The sequence below is a fragment of the Balaenoptera borealis genome, assembly GCF_965194805.1.
Source record: "Balaenoptera borealis genome assembly, chromosome: 1".
In the NCBI taxonomy this organism is placed as follows: Eukaryota; Metazoa; Chordata; class Mammalia; order Artiodactyla; family Balaenopteridae; genus Balaenoptera; species Balaenoptera borealis.
This window is the reverse complement of record NC_138860.1, coordinates 40,635,261-40,655,487: the sequence shown is the minus strand read 5'-3', so window position 1 is coordinate 40,655,487 and position 20,227 is coordinate 40,635,261. Positions and strand designations below refer to the sequence as shown.

General features: G+C 35.4%; 2 protein-coding genes across 8 annotated transcripts in view; both read left to right on the top strand.

Moving 5' to 3' along the window:
- RD3 (RD3 regulator of GUCY2D) overlaps window positions 1-20,227 on the top strand; it is a 411,139-nt gene that overhangs the window by 148,382 nt on the left and 242,530 nt on the right. The window lies entirely within an intron of this gene.
- The window catches only part of LPGAT1 (lysophosphatidylglycerol acyltransferase 1), a 76,452-nt gene that overhangs the window by 49,034 nt on the left and 7,191 nt on the right, over window positions 1-20,227 (top strand). For 4 of the 7 annotated variants that reach the window (XM_082400407.1, XM_082400408.1, XM_082400403.1 and 1 more), the window contains one exon: window positions 20,116-20,222. The exons of 2 other annotated variants lie outside the window; for them this stretch is intronic. In XM_082400407.1, the coding sequence (XP_082256533.1) occupies window positions 20,116-20,222 (107 nt within the window). One more of the 7 variants, XM_082400406.1, reaches the window with a different exon arrangement.

The following is a 20,227-nucleotide window of genomic DNA, read 5'->3' as shown; positions in this document are numbered from 1 at the left end:
TGTATGTTTGTAATTTTCTGTGGAGAAGTTTCATAGCTTTCATTCTATTCTCAAAATAGATTAAGGATTAAAAAAAGATAAAGGACCCCTGATTTAGAGATCGAAACCAAATACTGTAGTAGATAGAAGATGAGGAGTGGTTAGTTTGATACAGAAAAATACTTCTATTAATAAAATAGAAGCTTCTCAGAAATAAATTTTTTATAAAAACTTTATTAGCAGACATAGCAATAATAAAGAAAATTCTAACATGTTAAATTAGCTGAGATTAAATTATGACATAGAATCATACCCCAAAATATGCATTAAAGTACAAATTATGCCCCATATTTATTTATACATACACACACAATGCACACGAACACACAAAATCCTATGAGTCTTGGGACAGACTCTCTTCTTTCCAGAAATTTAATAGAGATCATTATCTAACCAATGGTGGGAAAAGAGAAGGACCTGTGTTCAGGTGGGAAGGGGAGGGCAGTTGAAAGATACAGGAGAAGACAGGTGTCTTGGTGTCAGGATAATTTTGAGGACTTGCAAGAAGCTTGTGAGGAGGGATGTGGGCTCTGTTCTTAGCAGCTCCCAGGAATAAGTCTTTATCAGCCATAGGTTGACTGGGTTTCCTCATGTGTTCTTCCAGGCCACCAAGACACCCTGGGGGATAGGGAAAAAAAGATTGGGTTTTTTTTGTGTTTCGTTGTTGGGGTTTTTTTGGCTTTTTTTTTTTTTTTTTAACCCCTAGCTTTCTCAATTCCAAAATAATCTGTTTATTGCATATCTTGGATTTGTCCTGTCAGGAATAACACCATTGAAATTAAATTTAAACAAACATGGCACTCCTTACCCATTTTTGGTTTTTCGTTTGTTTTGTTTGTTTGCTGTTCTCAGAAGGATTGGTTTCTGTTCAGACTCTCCAGTTGTGTGGTTATATTTTAAAATTTTTAAACAAGGATGAGGTGTTTCCAATCAGAATAAGAGATGTAAAATGCAGCATTGGAAATCATATATATATGCAAATGTGAATAATACAAATAATGGGGTTGGATCTCTTTCTCTTTTAATATGAGGAGATTGGCAAGAAAAACTAAGTAGCATTGACTCCTTAAAGTGGGGAATAGGTGCACAGAGAGATAGGAAAAGGTGGTCTGGAAAGTGTAAAGTTCACTGAAAAATGGTAGTTTTGCTTAATGTTGGCTTACTTATCTTGACTTATAGGCAGATTTAAAAGTCTATTCATGAATGTATTCTTTTTCCTGCAGTTAAACATATTTTATCCAGAACATTACTATTAAACCAAATTGGTCCAAGCCAATTTTGCTTCACATGACATAGAAAGTGTTTGTTTTCTTCTTAATCCCAACTGACTTTTTAAAAATAAAGCAGCACCAATTCTTAGAGAATTTAATTGAAATGATCACTTTGGTGATTTGGTGTAGCTGGGCAAGTTAATACTATTGCTAGTTTTTTTTTTTCCAGTATAATTTAGAAGACTATACATGTGAGAGTCAGAAAGGAATTATTCCATTATGCTCAGCATTTATCAGATCCCACTTAGAATATTGCATGTATTTTAATTTCACCATTTCAAAAGAAATAATACAATTAGTAGAAGGTTTTGAAAAGAGCTAATATAGAGAAATCCTAGACCACTAGTACCATTTAAAATGCAGTCGTTTTAGATCAAATCAAAGCAAACTTGGAGATAGTAGTGACTAAATGAAACATAATTCTAGGAGAAACTCCAAGTTGAGAGCACCAAATCCTGGCCACTAGACCACCAGGGAAAAGAAACTCCAAGTTGAAAGTACAAACAGGTTAAAGAGAAGTTTAACAATTCATAAGTATTGAATTTGTAATAAGTTTCTATATATATGAAGTACTTTTATCATATTTTAGGTAGATTTCATGCAAGGCAGTAACTGTCCTTGCCTATGTGATTCATCTTGGAGCCTGCTGAGAACAGCACAGTGTTCCTCTGGATGGCTGGAGTACTCTGGTATTATGCTGTAACGTTCCTGACCATCAGAGTACACTTGGGAAATAATACAATTGCCATCATTCATTTAACATTGATCAGTGGTTGGGCCATTTTAAATTTCTTTAATACACTTCTTTTTTCTTCTTGGAAATTATTGTCAAGGCTACCAAGGATTCCACTACCTGTTCTATATCTCACTGGAACATACTGTGACAGATGTATGGAGATCTCTGAGCAAGAAAGGCATTTTCCCTACCGAGTAGCTTCAGTCATAATGCGTTAGTAAAATTAAGTACTTAGAAAACATTAGGTCTTTATTTAAATAGGAAAAGAATATCTAGTTACCAGAATGTGCAGCAGAATGTTCTTCTAGATTTTACATTTCTGTACTGATGCTTAGGAATAAAAAGATAAGAATGCAATAGTTAATTTTAAATGTTCTGAAATAAACTTTTTTCTTCCAATAGCAGTTTTCTACATTGTCAGTTCCCTTCTTACTTCTTAGGTGTATGTTGATTTTTAGGATTTCTGGAGGAGATAAATATACATGTTATTATATGCTGTGAAATACTTTCCTAAAATACCATGCAAATGAAAAAGTAAAAAATTTGTGACATAGTTATTTTATTAGATCCTATCCTACAAACAGGTAGTAAATAACAGTGCCGTGAATACAAACGATACACTGATTTTATTTATTTATTTATTAATTATTGGAGTATAGTTGCTTTACAATATTGTGTTAGTTTATACTGTACAGCAAAGTGAATCAACTATATGTATACATATATCCCCTCTTTTCTTGGATTTCCTTCTCAACTTAGGTCACCACAGAGCATTGAGTAGAGTTCCCTGTGCTATACAGTAGGTTCTCATTAGTTATCTGTTTTATACATAGTATCAATAGTGTGTATATGTCAATCCCAATCTCTCAGTTCATCCCACCCTCCCCCCTTCCCCCTTGGTATTCATAAGTTTGTTCTCTACATCTGTGTCTCTATTTCTGCTTTGTAAATAAGATTGTCTATACCAGATACACTGATTTTAAAAGTGTTTTAAAAACTGCACATCACCTTACAAATACAAAGTACTATTATTAAGATATTTAAAGTATGTATGGGTTATTGATAAATCCAGTACTAATAAATTAGCATTCCCCATAGTTTGGATCTAAACTACTTATTACTTTAAAAGATGTCTTATTCTTTACTTCCCAATATTATATATTATTTAACTGGGGAAATATTTTTTGTTATTTTTGTTTTTTTAATAAATTTTTTTTAAAATATTTATTTATTTATTTATCTTTGGCTGCATTGGGTCTTCATTGCTGTGTGTGGGCTTTCTCTAGTTGCAGCGAGCAGTGGCTTCTCTTGTTGTGGAGCACAGGCTCAGTAGTTGTGGCTCGCGGGCTCTAGAATGCAGGCTCAGTAGTTGTGGCACACGGATTAGTTGCTCCGTGGCATGTGGGATCTTCCCGGACCAGGGCTCGAACCCGTGTTCCCTGCATTGGCAGGCGGATTCTTAACCACTGCGCCACCAAGGAAGCCCCTTTTTGTTACTTTTGGATACAACTACATTATGGATCTCTTTCTAAAGTGAAGCTCGTTTTAAAAGAGGAATTAAGGCTTAACTATGAGAACCATTTGAGGGGAACAATTTTTTCCTCCCCTTCATATTACTGTCGCATTGGAAGACAGCTTATTCCTATTAAAGTAGTAATGGGCACAGTGTGCTGTTGTTAAGGAGTTAATAGCAAAATTAAACATGAATTAGATTTTAATTACAGGGATAGAATGTTTATAGAGATAAAAGCAAAAGTAACCCCTGTCCTTAATACAAATGTCTGCTTCACTCCAAATTAGGAAAGTGAGTTGGAGAAGATGATTCTCTTGTGCAGAAATAGCTTATACTTTTATTTTAAAATAAGTTATAACCATGAGTGTAGTGGCATAGATAAGTTACTGAAAGCAGAGGTGTTACTTTCATGTCTAATTTGACTGGAACATTGGTAACTTTGGAGAAGGCATTCAATTAGGGACTTTGGGTAAGAAATTATTTACAGTTTGCAGGGGGAATTAATTCAGAAAAGGAGTATTCAATGAATATTTTTAAAGAAAATATGCTCACTAGCAAGAATGGACAAATGTTAACATTCTGACATATTTGCCTCAGGATACTTTTATTAATAAAGGAAATAAAACATTTCTAGAATGCAATACTTATTGAACGTGTGAATGCTAAAGTTCATGCTCTCTAGACATGCACTGTCCAGTTACAGCAGCCACTAGCCACATATGCCGTTGAGCACTGAAAATGTGGCTAGTCTGATTTGAGATGTTCTGTAAATGTAAAATACACAATGAATTTTAAAGACTAGTAGGAAAAAGGAATATAAAGTATCTCACTAATAATTTTTGTTGATAATATGCCGAAATGATAATATTTTAGATTTGGGGGATTAAAGGATTAAATTTCTTTAATGTTATTAGATGTTCTCTATTGTGTACTTTATAAAATATTAAATTTATTTTTAAAAATAAAAGCATGTAACTATGAAAAATATGTCATAGAGGGGAAAAAAATCTTTCCCAGCATGTTCACATAAAATTCCTTTTTCATATTTCCTTTTAATATTTGTTTTATGTATGTTTTTAGTGTAGCTGTAGTTGTAATATGCATGAAAGTTATTTGTATTCTACTTTTTCCCACGTAGCATTTTAATGAACGTTAAACCTGTACTACACATGGACTAGGTGTTAAGATTACAAATTTTGTAAGCATTTTTAAGTCCTGTTATGAAGTCTTTACATTTTTAGTGGCTTTCCAAAATCCTGGTTAGTAGATACATTTAATTACCTATTTCCCTATTGATCATAGGCTTTTCAGGTTTTATTCTTGATTTTAATAACACTATGCTGAATGTCTTAGTATGTACATATAGCTTACCCTACCCCATGTTTTAGTTGTTTTTATAATAGATATATTTAACCTGTTCTAATGTTAGGTTGGAGAGTGTTATTAAAATTACAGAAAAACTTATTTATAAGAAAAATTACCAACATTTTAAAACAGAGTTATAATATTTTGGTAATTTTATGCATAAACCTATAAATATTTGTGATTAATATATCACTTTTGTTTTTCTTTCTGTTTTGTCCCCTTTACTTCTTAAAACAACAAAACAAAAAAGTCACAAGTATTTATCAGTTTTAGGGGCTATAATTTCAGAAATAGTTTTTTCCTCCAAAACTTTTTATTATGGAAAATTTCAAACCTAGAAATTAAACCCCATGTACCTATTGTACACTTATGGTGTACACTTATGTACTTGTGGTGTACACTTATGGTTGTTTCCTCTGTGTTATCTCCCAGGTCCCAGTGGATTATTTTGAAGGAAGGTTCAGATATTATATCATTTCATTTGTAAACATTTTATTATATATTCTCTAAAATGTAATAATTCTTTTTGTAAAATCATTATCTATTATCACACCTGAAATATTAATAACAATTCATTAATATCATTAAATATCTAGTCAGTCATCAAATTTCCTGGATTGTCTCATAAATTATTTTTTTAAAACAGTTTGGATTCAGTTAGATTGCAGTTGGTTGATATATCTCTTAAATTTCTTTTGTGTATGGATTCCCCCCTCTACCTTTTATTTTCCTTGTAGCTTATTTTTTGAGGATACCATGTTATTTGCCTGGTAGAGTTTATACAAATTTGGTTTTGCTGATTGTATCCTGTGTATTCCTCTGCCCCCTATATTTCCTATAAATTAGTAGGTAGATACTAAAACTTCACCAGATTGAGGTTTGAATTTGCTTGACAAGAAATACTTCATAAGTTGTGATGCTTATTACTTCTGTGAAGGAGATAAATAATATCTGATGTCTGTCAGAAATAGTTTTTAAACACTCTTATTAGTTTAAATTTTTAAAACAAATATATCCAGTGTGTTGAGGAAAAAGTGATGCTTCCTTATTCCATCCCTTTAACCCCAAACAATAATGTCAGAAATTTCAACTTAGAATTGAGGCCTCTTCAGGCATATAACACATAAAGAGAATCAGTTTGCCTAGGATACCCTCATAGTAATGGTATAAGAAGGTCCATAGTCTTATTTTGTTTGATGAGCCATTAAAAAGGGGTTTTCCCCACTGTGTCCCTAACTATAAAGATGTTGAAAATGTTCTAAACCTAATTGGAAAATGAGCTATAAATCATCAATTGGGGTGACAGATATGACAGATAGTTGTATTAGTCAGGGTTCTTCAGAGAAATAGAACTAATAGGATATATAGAGAGATCAAGAATAGATTTACTCTAGGAGTTCGCTCTCCTGGTATGGAGACTGAGAAATCCCATGATCTACTGTCTGCAAGCTGGAGAACCAGGAAAGCCAGTGGTGTAATTCAGTCTGAGTCCCAAGGTCTGAGAATGATGAGGAAGGGAGTCTGAAAGCCTAAGAAATAGGAGAGCTGATGTCCTAGAGCAGAAGGACGTCTTAGCTAAAGCAGAGAGAGTGGACTCACCCTTCTTCCACCTTTCTGTTCTATTCAGGCCCTCAGTGGATTGGATGCTGCCCACCTGCATTGGTGAGGCCGATCTTCTTAAGTTAATCTACTGGTTCGAATGCTAATCTCTTCCAGTGACATCCTCACAGCACACCCTGAAATAATGTTGTACCAGCTATCTGGGCATCCTTTAGCCCAGTCAAGTTGACATATAAAGTAAACCATCACAATAGTCTACATAGAAAACCCAGGAAACTGAGTTCACCTTCTATTTATAGAGTTTAGCAATCTTGATATAAAATCATCACAGAAAAAAATCAATATTATCCCTTTTTACTGACATAAATAGAAAATGTAATTTTTTAAAAGATACTTATCTGAGAAGCAAGAATACTATAAAGTATCTACCAATAAAACTTAAGAAAAAATGTAGAAGACTTTTATGAAGGAAAATATAAAACTGCATTGAAGAACATACAAGACCTGAATAAGTGGAAAGAGATACTGTGTTCATAGAGGGGAAGGCTGAAAATTATAGAGATGTCAGTTCTCCCAAATTAACCTATAAATTTAACATAATTGCAATTACATTATATCCAGGAGGGTTATGATCAGAATCCAGGAGGGTTTTTCTGGAAACTTGACAAATGGTTCTAAAATTCATTTGAGAGAGTAAAGATAAATGAATAGCTAAGATAGTGTTGAAGATGAGCAAGACAGAGGAATTCTTCCTACCAGATGTCAAGGCTTAGTGTAATTAAAGCAGTGTGGTTTGAGGGCAGGGTCAGATCAATGGAAAGATTAGAAAAGCCAGATTTACTTGGGAACATGTATATGATTGATGATTTTCTAATTATATTTCTTATAGTTGATAGTTACAAAGGTGATATTTGAAACCTATCCCATAGAGATAAAGTAGTGTTACTTCTTAGATACTACATTTAAGTTCTGAAAAACACAATCAGCGAGACATCCTATACCATATTTCACCCATTAAGATACATATTTTTTCACATGTTAACATCTCTGAAACTGGGAGGCATCTTAAAAACCAGTATAATAAAGGCTTAGTTATAATTTAATTGTATATTTGGCATGCAGCACTTAAAAGTCCAAAAAGTAATTGCTGCCTCTCCCCTGTTCCCCCCATCTCCCCAAAAAAGGCAGCACAGTGACTGCTGAATGGTTGGTATTTGACTGTTGACAGTAAATGCCTCTGGGGAGGGAATCTTACTTCTCTTTGTACTATTTTAGGCCTTTTTTTTTTTTTTTTTAACGGTGTGAATGTATTAACTTAAAAAATTAATTGAAAAAAGAAATTGCCCACAATTTAGAATTTTGGTTTAATAATCATTTGAGTAATTGCAACAAAAGCATTTTTGTCGGGTAGTTATAAGAATTTAATAAGTTCACATTTAAAATGCATACTATTTAATATATACCAAATAGATTTTACCCCTTTAAATCAAGGTATTGAAATGCTTAAATTATATAGATAGTCTAGATTTTCATATTCTAGTGTTTCATCCATAATTTTTGTGAGGCTTACATTTCTATAATAATTTTTTAGTATAAAATCTAGAATAAAGTAGAATATAATTAATATAGTAAAAATCAGTTATTCAACATAATGAGGTTTCACTTCACCTTTTCCCAGTAACTGTGAGTAGCACTAAAGTGGTTCACACCTAAGTGGTACACACAGGTACTAATGATGCAGGTTTAGAGGTTTACCGCCCTCAGCCCTGGCCCCCAAATTACTTATCTGGGAGTGAGGTCATTAGATTGCCTCTTGAACTAAAAGTGGCTTTTTTCCGCAGCAGAAGGAAACATTGTCCTGTCTTTAGTTTTTCTTATGGGCCTTTTCTCTATCAGCATTTACAATTATTGCTCATTTCACCTCTACTTTTGATTCTCTTCTTCCTGTCTGCTTTTCTTGTCATCTCTTGTTTTCTGTTGCTTTGCCTCTGGGCCCTAGCTTTTCCCTGGAAAAGGCTGGATGTTTTAGTCATAAGTCACTATTCAAAGCTTCCAGTTGGAAAATGGAAAGTTACACATTAAATTTAATCTTCAAGTTTTTAGTTCTGCTTGACTGATTTTATTAATGTTCACCACCCCCAAGTTCTTTTTTCTTTTCTGCCCCAGCAGTTTTTTTCCCTTTTCTTTAAGAAAACAAAGCATTTTAGTTTGGCACCATTCAGGATACTGATGGTATTAAATAAGTGGTCTTAATTGAGGTTTGACTGTATTATGGATTGAATTCTGTGCTTCTATAATGAAGTTGAAGATTTGAAAGAGGTGAATCATCATTTCAAATAAGATAAAATCTCTATCCTCTAGTTAGAAGATATGCTTAATTTCTTCTCAAATGTTTGTAAGAAGTTATAGATATACATGAAAGAAATTTTTTACTGTTAACATGGAACCAAGACATAACCTAAAATCTGATTTACTAAGTTATTTTTCAGTATATGAATCTGGACATAATAAGCTTTGGAAATGATGTGCTCTATCCCACCTTTTGGCCCTCTGGGGGCTCACCATGTCTTTTTTCACTTTCAGATTCACTTTTCAGATCTAGTCTAGAGACTAGCATCAAGGACAATGCCTGCCATTGGTATTCAAAAAATGCTTTTCGTTTTCTAATTAAATTTTGTTGGAAATATTATGTCCCCCAAATTTTCAAAAAAATTCTTAGAGCTTAAATTTTAAGTGAATAATGGTTAAGCATAACTCTCACTGATCATTATTTATATTTTAGTTACTTAAAGTCATTGGATTGGATCTGAGAAGTAGAAAGGGCTAGCTAGGTCTTTTTGTCTAACCTTCCATTTAATACAGGAATACACATACAAACACACAGTGATTACTTAAGTATAGACCTTCTCTAGGAGCCTGTTTTTAGTCCTCTTTTTTTTTTTTTCCTGTGGAGGTTGAGTCCATAATAGGAGACTACGTAGCAATGGATCCTCTGTAGGTGTACCTCTAGCTCTCAGTCTTTCTGCCAAGTTCCAAATCCTGACTTAACTTCCTTGCCTCCACCTGGATACCCTGTTGCTTCTTCAAACCTAGTATTTCTAGAACTGAACTCATTTTCCTTCACACCAACTTGTTTCTCCTGGCTTTCCCATTGGGGTTTATGTTCACATCATTCTGCCCTCACCCAGAATAAAAATTTTGGAGTTCTTTGACTCTTCCACTTTAAAATTTTATCCTCTCTCTCAAATCCAGCCACCAGTTCCTATGAAAGGTACCTCTGCAATGTTTGTTTCTATTCCCTCTTCTTATTTCAATGCCATAGCCTAGCTCAGATTTCATTACTTCTTACCTGGAGTATATTTGCCTATTAAATATTCCCTTTATAGACAACCCTCAGAATGGGAGAAAATATTTGCAAACGAAGCAACTGACAAAGGATTAATCTCCAAAATATACAAGCAGCTCATGCAGCTCAATATCAAAAAAACAAACAACCCAATCCAAAAATGAGCGGAAGGCCTAAATAGACATTTCTCCAAAGAAGATATACAGATTGCCAACAAACACATGAAAGGATGCTCAACATCACTAATCATTAGAGAAATGCAAGTCAAAACCACAATGAGGTATCACCTCACACAGGTCAGAATGGCCATCATCAAAAAATCTACAAACAATTAATGCTGGAGAGGGTGTGGAGAAAAGGGAACCCTCTTGGACTGTTGGTGGGAATGTAAATTGATACAGCCACTATGGGGAACAGTATGGAGGTTCCTTAAAAAACTAAAAATAGAACTACCATATGACCCAGCAATCCCACTACTGGGCATATACCCTGAGAAAACCATCTGTCATACAGAGTGAAGTAAGTCAGAAAGAGAAAAACAAATACCGTATGCTAACACATATATATGGAATCTAAAAAAAAAAAAAAAAAAGTTCTGATGAACCTAGGGGCAGGACAGAAATAAAGACGCAGACGTAGAGAGTGAACTTGAGGACATGGGGAGGGGGAAGGGTAAGCTGGGACGAAGTGAGAGAGTGGCATGGACATATATACACTACCAAATGTAAAATAGGTAGCTAGTGGGAAGCAGCCGCATAGCACAGGGAGATCAGCTCCGTGCTTTGTGACCACCTAGAGGGGTGGGATAGGGAGAGTGGGAGGGAGGGGTATGGGGATACATGTACACATATAACTGACTCACTTTGTTATACAGCAGAAACTAACACACCATTGTAAAGCAATTATACTCCAATAAAGATGTTAAAAATATATTCCCTTTATTGATATTGATACTTCACCCTATCTTATTTATTTCACTGCTATTCTCCTCTTCCTAAAGCATGGTACCTTATTTTTTGTTTCTTTTCTTGTTTCTTTATTCCTTTGTTTCTGTCTTTTTTCTTTTCTTTTTTTTGTTATAGACATTAGAGGGACACTTGGCAAAATTTGAATGAAATCTGTAGATTGTAGATTAGATAATAGTATCAGTGTTGATTTCCTGATTTTGATCATTGCAGCATGGTTATATAAGAGACTGTTCTTGTATTTAGAAAATGCTCATGGGAGTATTTAGGGGGCACACTATCTGTAACTTACTCTCAAAAATTGAGGGCAGATCATATATATATATATACATATATCAGAAAATATATGTATATGGAGAAAAAGAATGATAAAGTAAATATGGGAAATAATGATATTTGGGGAATCTGGGTGAAGCATATATATGAATTCTTTGCACTATTTTTGTAACTTTTCTTTGAGTCTGAAATTATTTCAAAATAAAAAATTATTTTAAAAGTCATTAGGGAGATATGGAAAAATCTCTGTACCTTCCCCTCAATTTTGCTGTGAACCTTAAACTACTCTAAAAAAAAAAGCCTTAAGAAAAAATTTTTAAATGTCATTAGACTCATGGAAAACAAAATAGTGATTCTCTTAAGCAAATATACCAATCTTATATTTTGCTTACTGGATAGTTCAGTTCATTCAGCAAGCATCTGTGTCTCAAAGGATGTAATATGAATAAAGATATAATAAATAAATTTGAGGTATAAACAATGCCATCTCATTGTTTATGCCCTCAAGTGGCATGTTAGTTTGCTATGGCTTTGACTGTTTCAAGGAGCAGGACTCAAGGGGAAGGCGTAACAGGCTCAATTGTCCCTGACTGTGAAGGGAAGCAGTAGTCTAGGTGCTGAGTATTTGCCATCTCCCTTTCTACACAAACTTTAAAAAGTCACTCAAAATTCTCTCCTATATGACCCTAGGTTTGCTACCTTAGAGCCTTGGTTTATTCCTCTATCAAAGTGGATAAAAGATTGTATCTGAGTAGCTGAAATTTTTTTTCAGATAGCTGAGTGGGTTGTTTTTTAAACCTTTCTAGTGGATGCAGGAGGAAGCTACAAATATTACATTTTAGAATGTTGAGGATGAGGCCTGAGCAGCTTACCTAAGGACGATGGCTCAAAGCAAAACTTCTGGGAATTGAGTGCTGGGAGATCCTCTGATATGTTAAATTTGACAGGATCTGTTCTTGCCCATAAATCTATTTTTGGTGACAAGTAGTTTCCGCATTTCTGAGTTATTCTTGTCATACCAGCCCTGGTGGTGTCAGTTAACTGTACCTGTGGTATTGTGGCTGTCTACAGATGGCACCTCATCATGTTTTATGCTGGCGGATTACTTTGCATTTAATTCAGTTCAGCAAACTTGAGTTCCCACAAAGGAGCAGGCGCTGATGTGCACATGGGTATGCAGAGATGAGTATAGCACAGTCTGATAGAGGAAACAGACACATAAGAAAATAAATAGAACATAAACTAATAAGCACAGTTATAAAGGACAGAGTAGGCACTGGGGAGGAATTATTAACTGTGGGAGAGGAGGAGGAGGAGGAAGCCAAAGGAGCAGAGGACAAAGGTAGAAGAAAGCCAAATCCTTATCTTCCTTAGTAGGAAGTCAATGAATACACTTTAAATTGGACAGTCTATCATGTTTATAAGCAATGTGGAAGTGAACAGCAAAAGAAAGTTGAAAGGGGTTGTATCTGGGGAACAGGGATCTGAGGAGGGAAAAAATAGGTCTATTATTTTTCATTGTGAACCTTATACTACTCTGATTCTTGAAAACTATATGCATATTGTTACTCTGTTAAAATTTTGTTTTAAGTTTTTTAATCCTACTGACTCTTTTAGGCCAACTCAAGTGATGCCTTTTCCATGTAGCCTATGTCATAAGTAGACATGCACACCCCTTCATTTAAACTTACACAGAAATTGTTTAAACTCCTTATATAACATTTACCACATTCTGATTTTAGACTTTTTGCTTTTCTGATCCCTCTGCTAGGTTATTAGCTTTTAGAAAGCACAGTTTATCTTCTTCAGTGCTTATTAGCTCCTAGTATGTAGTTGGCATAATTGAATTGAGGATTTAGCCATGGTGTTTGTTAGCTCACGTTTGGGAGTCTTTGTGGCATGAAAATTCTAGTGAGAATGTATAGGTGCCAGCTAAGCATTATTTTATATCTTTTTTTGAAAGTATAATTTATCTAGTGCTCTTAAATCTAATCCTGTGGATTTTGGTGGAATACTCTGTGTTTAAGAGCACATTCTAGATTACTGATAATAATTTTTATTTCTTGAAAATTAAGAGCTGATTTTTCATTGGATAGCTATTGGTATTGGAAAGATTTGTTTCTGTTATTTATTTATATCCCACAAGAACTCCTTTTATTTGATTCCAAGAGGACTGGTATTCAGTGCATTTGACACTCTGCCATATTAGAAGATTAGTTGTTTTAATATTTTAATCCCATGGTGACCAAACAATCAGAGTAATAGAGGTAGATTGCTCTTGAGGGAGCATTTGGTCTGCCCTCCTGGCTGCCTCCTAAGGCAAGAGAATGTCCCAGCTGTTCTAGGCGAATGGAAGGGTAGGTTTTCTGTTAAAACACAGCCCCACTCCCACACTCACCCCATTTAAAGCAACAGGTACTTCACCAACCTCACCACATTCTTTCAAGAGTTTAATTGGTAAACCCAAACTTCCTCTATTAATTCAGCCTTATTTTCAATGTCACTTTTCTCCTTATAAAGATGCTTTAAATACTATTTCAGGAAATTCTTTCTTTCTTTCTTTCTTCCTTTCTTCCTTCCTCCTTCCTTCCTTCCTTCCTTCCTTCCTTCCTTTCATTTATTTTTGGCTGGGTTGGGTCTTTGTCGCTGTGCGTGGGCTTTCTCTAGTTGTGGCGAGCGGGGGCTACTCTTCGTTGTGGTGCACGGGCTTCTCATTGCCGTGGCTTCTCTAGTTGGGAGCACGGGCTCTAGGCGCATGGGCTTCAGTAGTTGTGGCACGCAGGCTCAGTAGTTGTGGCTCGCAGGCTCTAGAGCGCAGGCTCAGTAGTTGTGGCGCACGGGCTTAGTTGCTCCACGGCATGTGGGATCTTCCCGGACCAGGGCTCGAACCCGTGTCCCCTGCATTGGCAGGCAGATTCTTAACCACGGCGCCACCAGGGAAGCCCAAGGATATTCGTTATCTCTATGGCTCTTGCTTAGTTATCCTTAGGTTGATTAGACCTGCTTTTATATTTACAGAAATAGTATATTTTTAGAGGCTAAAAAGTAATACAAATAATTTCCCAAACCATTTGACTGTACCTGGTGTGGTAGAGGTGAATAGTTTAAAGAGCACTACTTATATTACAAAACTGTGTTAAGACAGTATTAAATTATCTAAAAGTAAAAAGTCAGTAATTTGTAATACCATTCATTTAAAAAATAAAATTTGATTTTTAAGTTTAAATTGTTAATTTTTAATTTTAAAACATTCCCCAAATCAACTATACTACAATTAAAAGAAAAAAAAAACCACTTCCATGGAAGAAACAAACAAACAAAACATTCCTCTACTATCAGGATGATGTTAACTGACTTTCCTAAAAATCCAAATATTAAGGACATTTAATTTGGAAAAAAGAAAAAGAAACAAATGATTAAATGTCCTGAATAGTTATATTTCCTGCATAGCTCTGGGCATCTCCCTTGTGCCCAGAACTGTGCTGGCTTTATTCTGCTGGAGTCTGCCTCATACATACATAGTTCAGGGGTTACCCAGAGATCTGAGTGGGGATTATACTCAGAAGTCGTGGCTCCCACTCAGTGCTTACTTCTTTCTGGGATTCCTCCCTTTACAACTGCTACGGTCACCCTAATCTCTGTCCTCTGATTCTTCAACCAGTAAGACTTACATAGGTTTTAACTCCCTGCATGGCACTATAACTGGGAACTATTCTCAGGTTAAAAGCTATAAAAACTGGAAAACCAGTGCCATTGCTGTCTGCCAAGTGTTGACTCTCCTCCAATATCTGCCTGCCTTCAGTCACTCTCCAGTGCCTTCCACTAATTACTTTTTGCATTTTGTCCAGAATTTATAACTGTTACCTATGAACTACTCTACAATTACAAGAAGCAGAACTCCTCTCATTTTATTTTAATGGATGTTAAAGATCACAGGGAGAGGTGACTTTTAAGTGGTGAAAGAATAGATTTTGCTCTTAAGTATGCCCCCCGTTAACTTCTCTGGCCCTTTAAAGTAGTACTGCATTGTGCCAAAATGACTATAAACATAGGCACCAAAGTCACATGGCAGTACTTACTCACATGTTTATCTATATGATTCAGAATATTTTTATTAAGGTTAGTATTAAAATGAAAACATAAGATATCTATTTTCTTAAAGAGAGCTCATGGATGGATTCCAAAGAATGTGTCCCCAAATTGGCATATCCCAGTTGTGAAACACTGCTAGCCATCTTCTATACCTAAATCAGAACCTTCTGATTTTATTATTCTCCAGTTTAAAAATCTTTCTGTGAGAGGCATTCTCATAAATTTCTAGTATAAATTGGTATAATCTTTATGAAGACAGTGTAGCAACATCTTTCAAAATTACTTATACATTTAGCCTTTGACTTAGCAGTTTCACTTCTGGAATTTTATCCTATAGATATACACATATGAATGGACATTTGCACAGTGTTATTCATTGTAACATTGTTTATAATAACAAAAGATGAGAAACTGCCCATCAATAGTGAGTAGAGGAATTTAATGTTTACCATGTATTAAGAGATTGCAATGAAATTAGAAAATATTTTTAACAGAATGATAATGAATATATGATCTATAAAAATGTATGGGATACACCTTAATCTGTGTTTAGAGGAAAATTTATAGCCTTAAAAACTTCCATTAGAAAAGAAGAAAACTGAAAATCAGCGATCTAAATATCTATCTCAAGAAGTTAGAAAAAGAAAAGTAAATGCAACCCAAAGATAGTAGAAGACAGGGGATAATAAAGGAGAATTTACTGAAATAGAATACATACAATAGAAAGAATAATGACACCAAAAATAATTGGTTTTTTGAAAACACTGTAAACTTGATCAACTCCTGGGAAGGCTGATCAAGGAAAAAAAAAAGGTCCGTGTTACTGATATAGGAACGAAAAAGGGGACATTACCTCAGATCCTATAGTCATTAAAAAGAAAAATTAAAGGACATTAAGTGCAGTTATTTCAGAGCATCAAAAAGAGGGAATACTTCCTAGCTTGTTTTATGAGACCAGCATAACTGGGATACCAAAACCTGCACCAGGGATATTATAAGAAAGGAAAATTTATAGGCAAATCTCTTACATGATTATAGATATAAGACTAACCCAGCAAAATATTTAAAATGCATCATATTATATACTGAGAGCATATATTCCAGGAATGAAAGTTTGGTTTAACATTCAAAATCAGTTCCTTTAATTAATCACATTAACAGAATAAAGGGAGAAATTATATAAGCATTTCGGTAGATGGAAAAACTTGATAAAATGCAACTCTTATTCATGATAAAAAAGAAAACTCTTAGCAAATTGGGAACAGAAGGGAATTTCTTTAACCTGATTAATGGTATCTACCAAAGAAATCTACAGCAAATATACTTAATGGTAAACTGTTGAATGTTTCCCCCTGAAAGATCAAAAATGAAAGGCAGGGTGCTCATTATCACCACTTCTATTCAACATTGTACTAGAGGTCTTAGGCAATGGGATAAGAAAAAGAAATTGAAAGTGTAAATACAGAAAAGGTAAAAACAAAATCGTCATTGTTTGCATTAATTCATCTTCCTACCTGCAAATTAAGGTTATAAAATTGTTTGGTTGATAGAGACATTCAGTCTTTACCTATGCATCACTGTTTCATGCAACCAGGTACCTGAAGAGATTTTTTAGGGCAGGAAAGGAGTTAGGAAAACCAGCTTCACAAAACTGACTTTTGTTTTTAATCATCTCCCTTTTAAAAACTCACTTTAAGTGGAGATAGTGGCTTGAGACAGGGAGTTAGGCCTTTTGTAGCTGAGGAGCAAAGATACAGCAGGGTGAGATGTGAGCTTAGCATTATGTGGTGAACACTGAGGACATTTTTCCATAGAAATATGTTTGCCTAATGGCTAAATGCTGCAGGATTTCGTGTACACTGCAGGTGAAGTAGCCTGTCCAAGCACCCTTAGGATCTTGTGTATCCTTGGTAACTTTCCCGGTAGGAGCCCTCATTCTCAGTTTAAATGGGGAGAGCAGAAAGAGGAGACAATAAAATTCTTGGACTATTATTTCTAATTTGAGGATTTCTTATAATTCAAAGGATAGAAGTTATCCTTTGAAGAGATGGGAAAACAAGCCTGTTTAAATAGCCCAGGGACTCTTCCTCATTTGAAATTTTAACCCTTTGTCTCTACTCCTCTGATTGTATCAATATTGATATTAAAGGAACTCTGTCAGGAATTCTTCTTCGTAATACTCGGTAACAACTATTTATCCTTTTACTTTTATGTGGCTGGCTTGAAGCTGGCTTCATTTTTGCCTCCGTGGTATAGAAGGATACACACACACACACACACACACACACACACACACTAATATGGGTAAAGCTGGCTTAGGATTCTGTTACCTTATTTACTGCTCTGTTTTCCAACATCTCAAGTTTTGTTGCTGTTGTCCTTCCTACTGTTTGCCCCATCCTTGTGGGTTTACACCTTAAAAAACCTCTTTAGTGTTACTTTCCTGGGATTTTGGAAGAGCACGAAAGTAGACCTGAGTTGAATCTACTACCTCCCTTGACAAGCCAAAAGTGTGAAAAACTGCCAGCATCAGTACCTGTGGAAACGAGGTGGAAAGTTGCTAAACCTGGGAAGACTAGTTGAAATCTGTTTAAGGAGAACTCAGATCCCCAGAACCCCAACCCTATACCGCATTGCTGGGTGCTTATTTTTTCCCTACCCTGGCAAATAGTGGAGGTCTGCTCTGGAGGGAAACAGAGGCTCTTTGGACTCAGGAACACCAGGTGCAGTTGAGGCAGAAGTCCCGTAATGAAAATAACATGGTTGAGACTCCCAGCCCTGGCATCTCACTCTGCCACCAGAAAGCTAGCAACGAGAGCTTTCCTCTCTAGGCAGGAAATTCGAGGATCTTTCTATGAGTAAATAGTGAGTTCAAGAGGAAAGACCAATTTAAATGGCCCAGCCAGATAATCCTCAGGGAAGATCACAGTCAACAAACTCCACTCACAGGCAGAGAACTTTCAGTTAGCTGTTTAGTCCCACATCTGTAAATGTGAGTGGGCAACAAAGAATCCCCAGATAACTGGGAATCTAATCGGCCTCTATTGTGAAAGATGGAGACTAAACCAAACATAAGAAGGTCACTTGGAGGAACAGAGACTGTAAAGGGAAAGTACAGCTTCCAAAAATACTAATAGTACATGGGAGCTCATTAACCTTTTTCTTTACTTTTGTGAATGTTTTAAATTCCCATTATAATTCTCATAGAAATAAGATTCTCGTAGAGATAAGATATTGCAACAGTAATAGCATTTTATAAAAAAAGGAACACTCAGAGAGCTCTTAGAAACTAAAAGTATGATTTAAAAAAAAAAAACTCAGTCAAAAGTTTGAAATTAAATAAGAAATTTCTCAGAAAGGAGGACAAAAAAACAGAGATGGAAGAAAATGAATTCCAACCCTGAATCCTATATCTAGTCACATTATCAACCAGGTATGAGGACAGAAAAAAGGACATCGGCAGAAATGCAAGATTTCAAGTACCTTGTCTCAAGAAACTGCTGGAGGATGTACTCCATCAAAATGTGGAAGAAATACAGAAAAAGGAAGTCATGAGATGTAGGAAACATTAAATCCACTTCAGGAGTACAGAGAATCCCCAGGATGATGGTGAAGGGCCTTTGCAGGATGAAAACTACAGGCAGCAAATCCAGAATCTGGGTGAAGTTTCCTCAGGAGGGTGAGATTGAAAGGATTTCTGATGTATGTGAATAGCCTGGGAGGAGATCTAGACCACAGGTTGATCTGGCCCACTGCCTGGCTTTTAAATAAAATTTTATTTGAACACAGCTACGCTAATTTATTTATACCTTGTTTGTGGCTGCCTTCACACTGCAAAGCAGAGTAGAGTAGTTGCAACAGAGATCTTAATAGCCTGCAAAGTCTGAATATTTTCTATCTGGCCCTTTAAAGGATAGATCTAGAGAACTGATTTTAGACAATTGGTCCAGAGTTTGTGGTTGAATTGGTTATGTATACATAGAAAACAATGCAACTGCTCAATCTAGGGAGAACAAAAATTGGGGAGGAAAGGAAAAGTAGCCATGATTTACTACATGGCTTACCTTTGAATATATTTACATGATTATAATAGTGTAAACATCAAATATTGTGATAATTAAAATGACCATACAAGTGCATTGGGAAGATGGGAAGGATGTACATGTGTGGTGGGAACAGGAAGAGGAAGGAGCTTAGTCCTCATCTTCGATAGTCAGTAGATAAGCCCTAAAACTGAAGAAGAAATATGGCGATGAATACCAAGAGGTAAAAATCGATTCCTCTGTGGGGGGAGAAACAAAGGGCAGAGGAGGTGGGTTGCATTTTTTCATACAAACAAATCTTTTGCAGATTTTTTAAACTGTACCTTTATACCTATGATGAAGAAAAAAAATAAAGAACACCTCCCCCTCAAAATTGGAAAACAAAAAAGAAAAGAAACGCCTTTTCAAGGTCAATTCTAGTATCATACTTACTCATGCTGCCACTGTTCTGTTCTCACTTGCAATGGATATATATCACTGATCATCCCAGCCCATTTCCTGTTGAGTAAGGACACAGACACAGATTCTTCAGAATCATTTACCAGCAACCACGCCCAGTCAGTAAGAGTTGGCCCTGCTCATGAAACCAGTATCTCTGATATGATCAACAAACAGACACCAATTTAGGCAGATTCTGTCTGGTTCATAGGCATTCCCATCAAAGGAACATTGCCAAGATGCATTATTTGGCCTAGCGTCTGAGTACTCTAAATGTGTTCTAAAGAAACTGCATTTTAAAACTTCACCTGTTCCAAAAACCATTCCTACTTAAACCTACAAACATGGGGAGAGAGGTATTTCTCAATAATTCTTTGTAGATATAGGATAATCTAAAGCTAAGTTGTGGTTCTGAATGATTTTGACCTCTGAATTAAAGTAGTTTCTGCTTTTTTTTCTGACTCTTGATAGGATCTTTCCAATTAAAGATATACCCCTGGAGACGGATAACCTTGCTGACTGGCTCTATCAGCGTTTTATTGAAAAAGAGGACCTCTTATCGCATTTTTATGAAACAGGTACA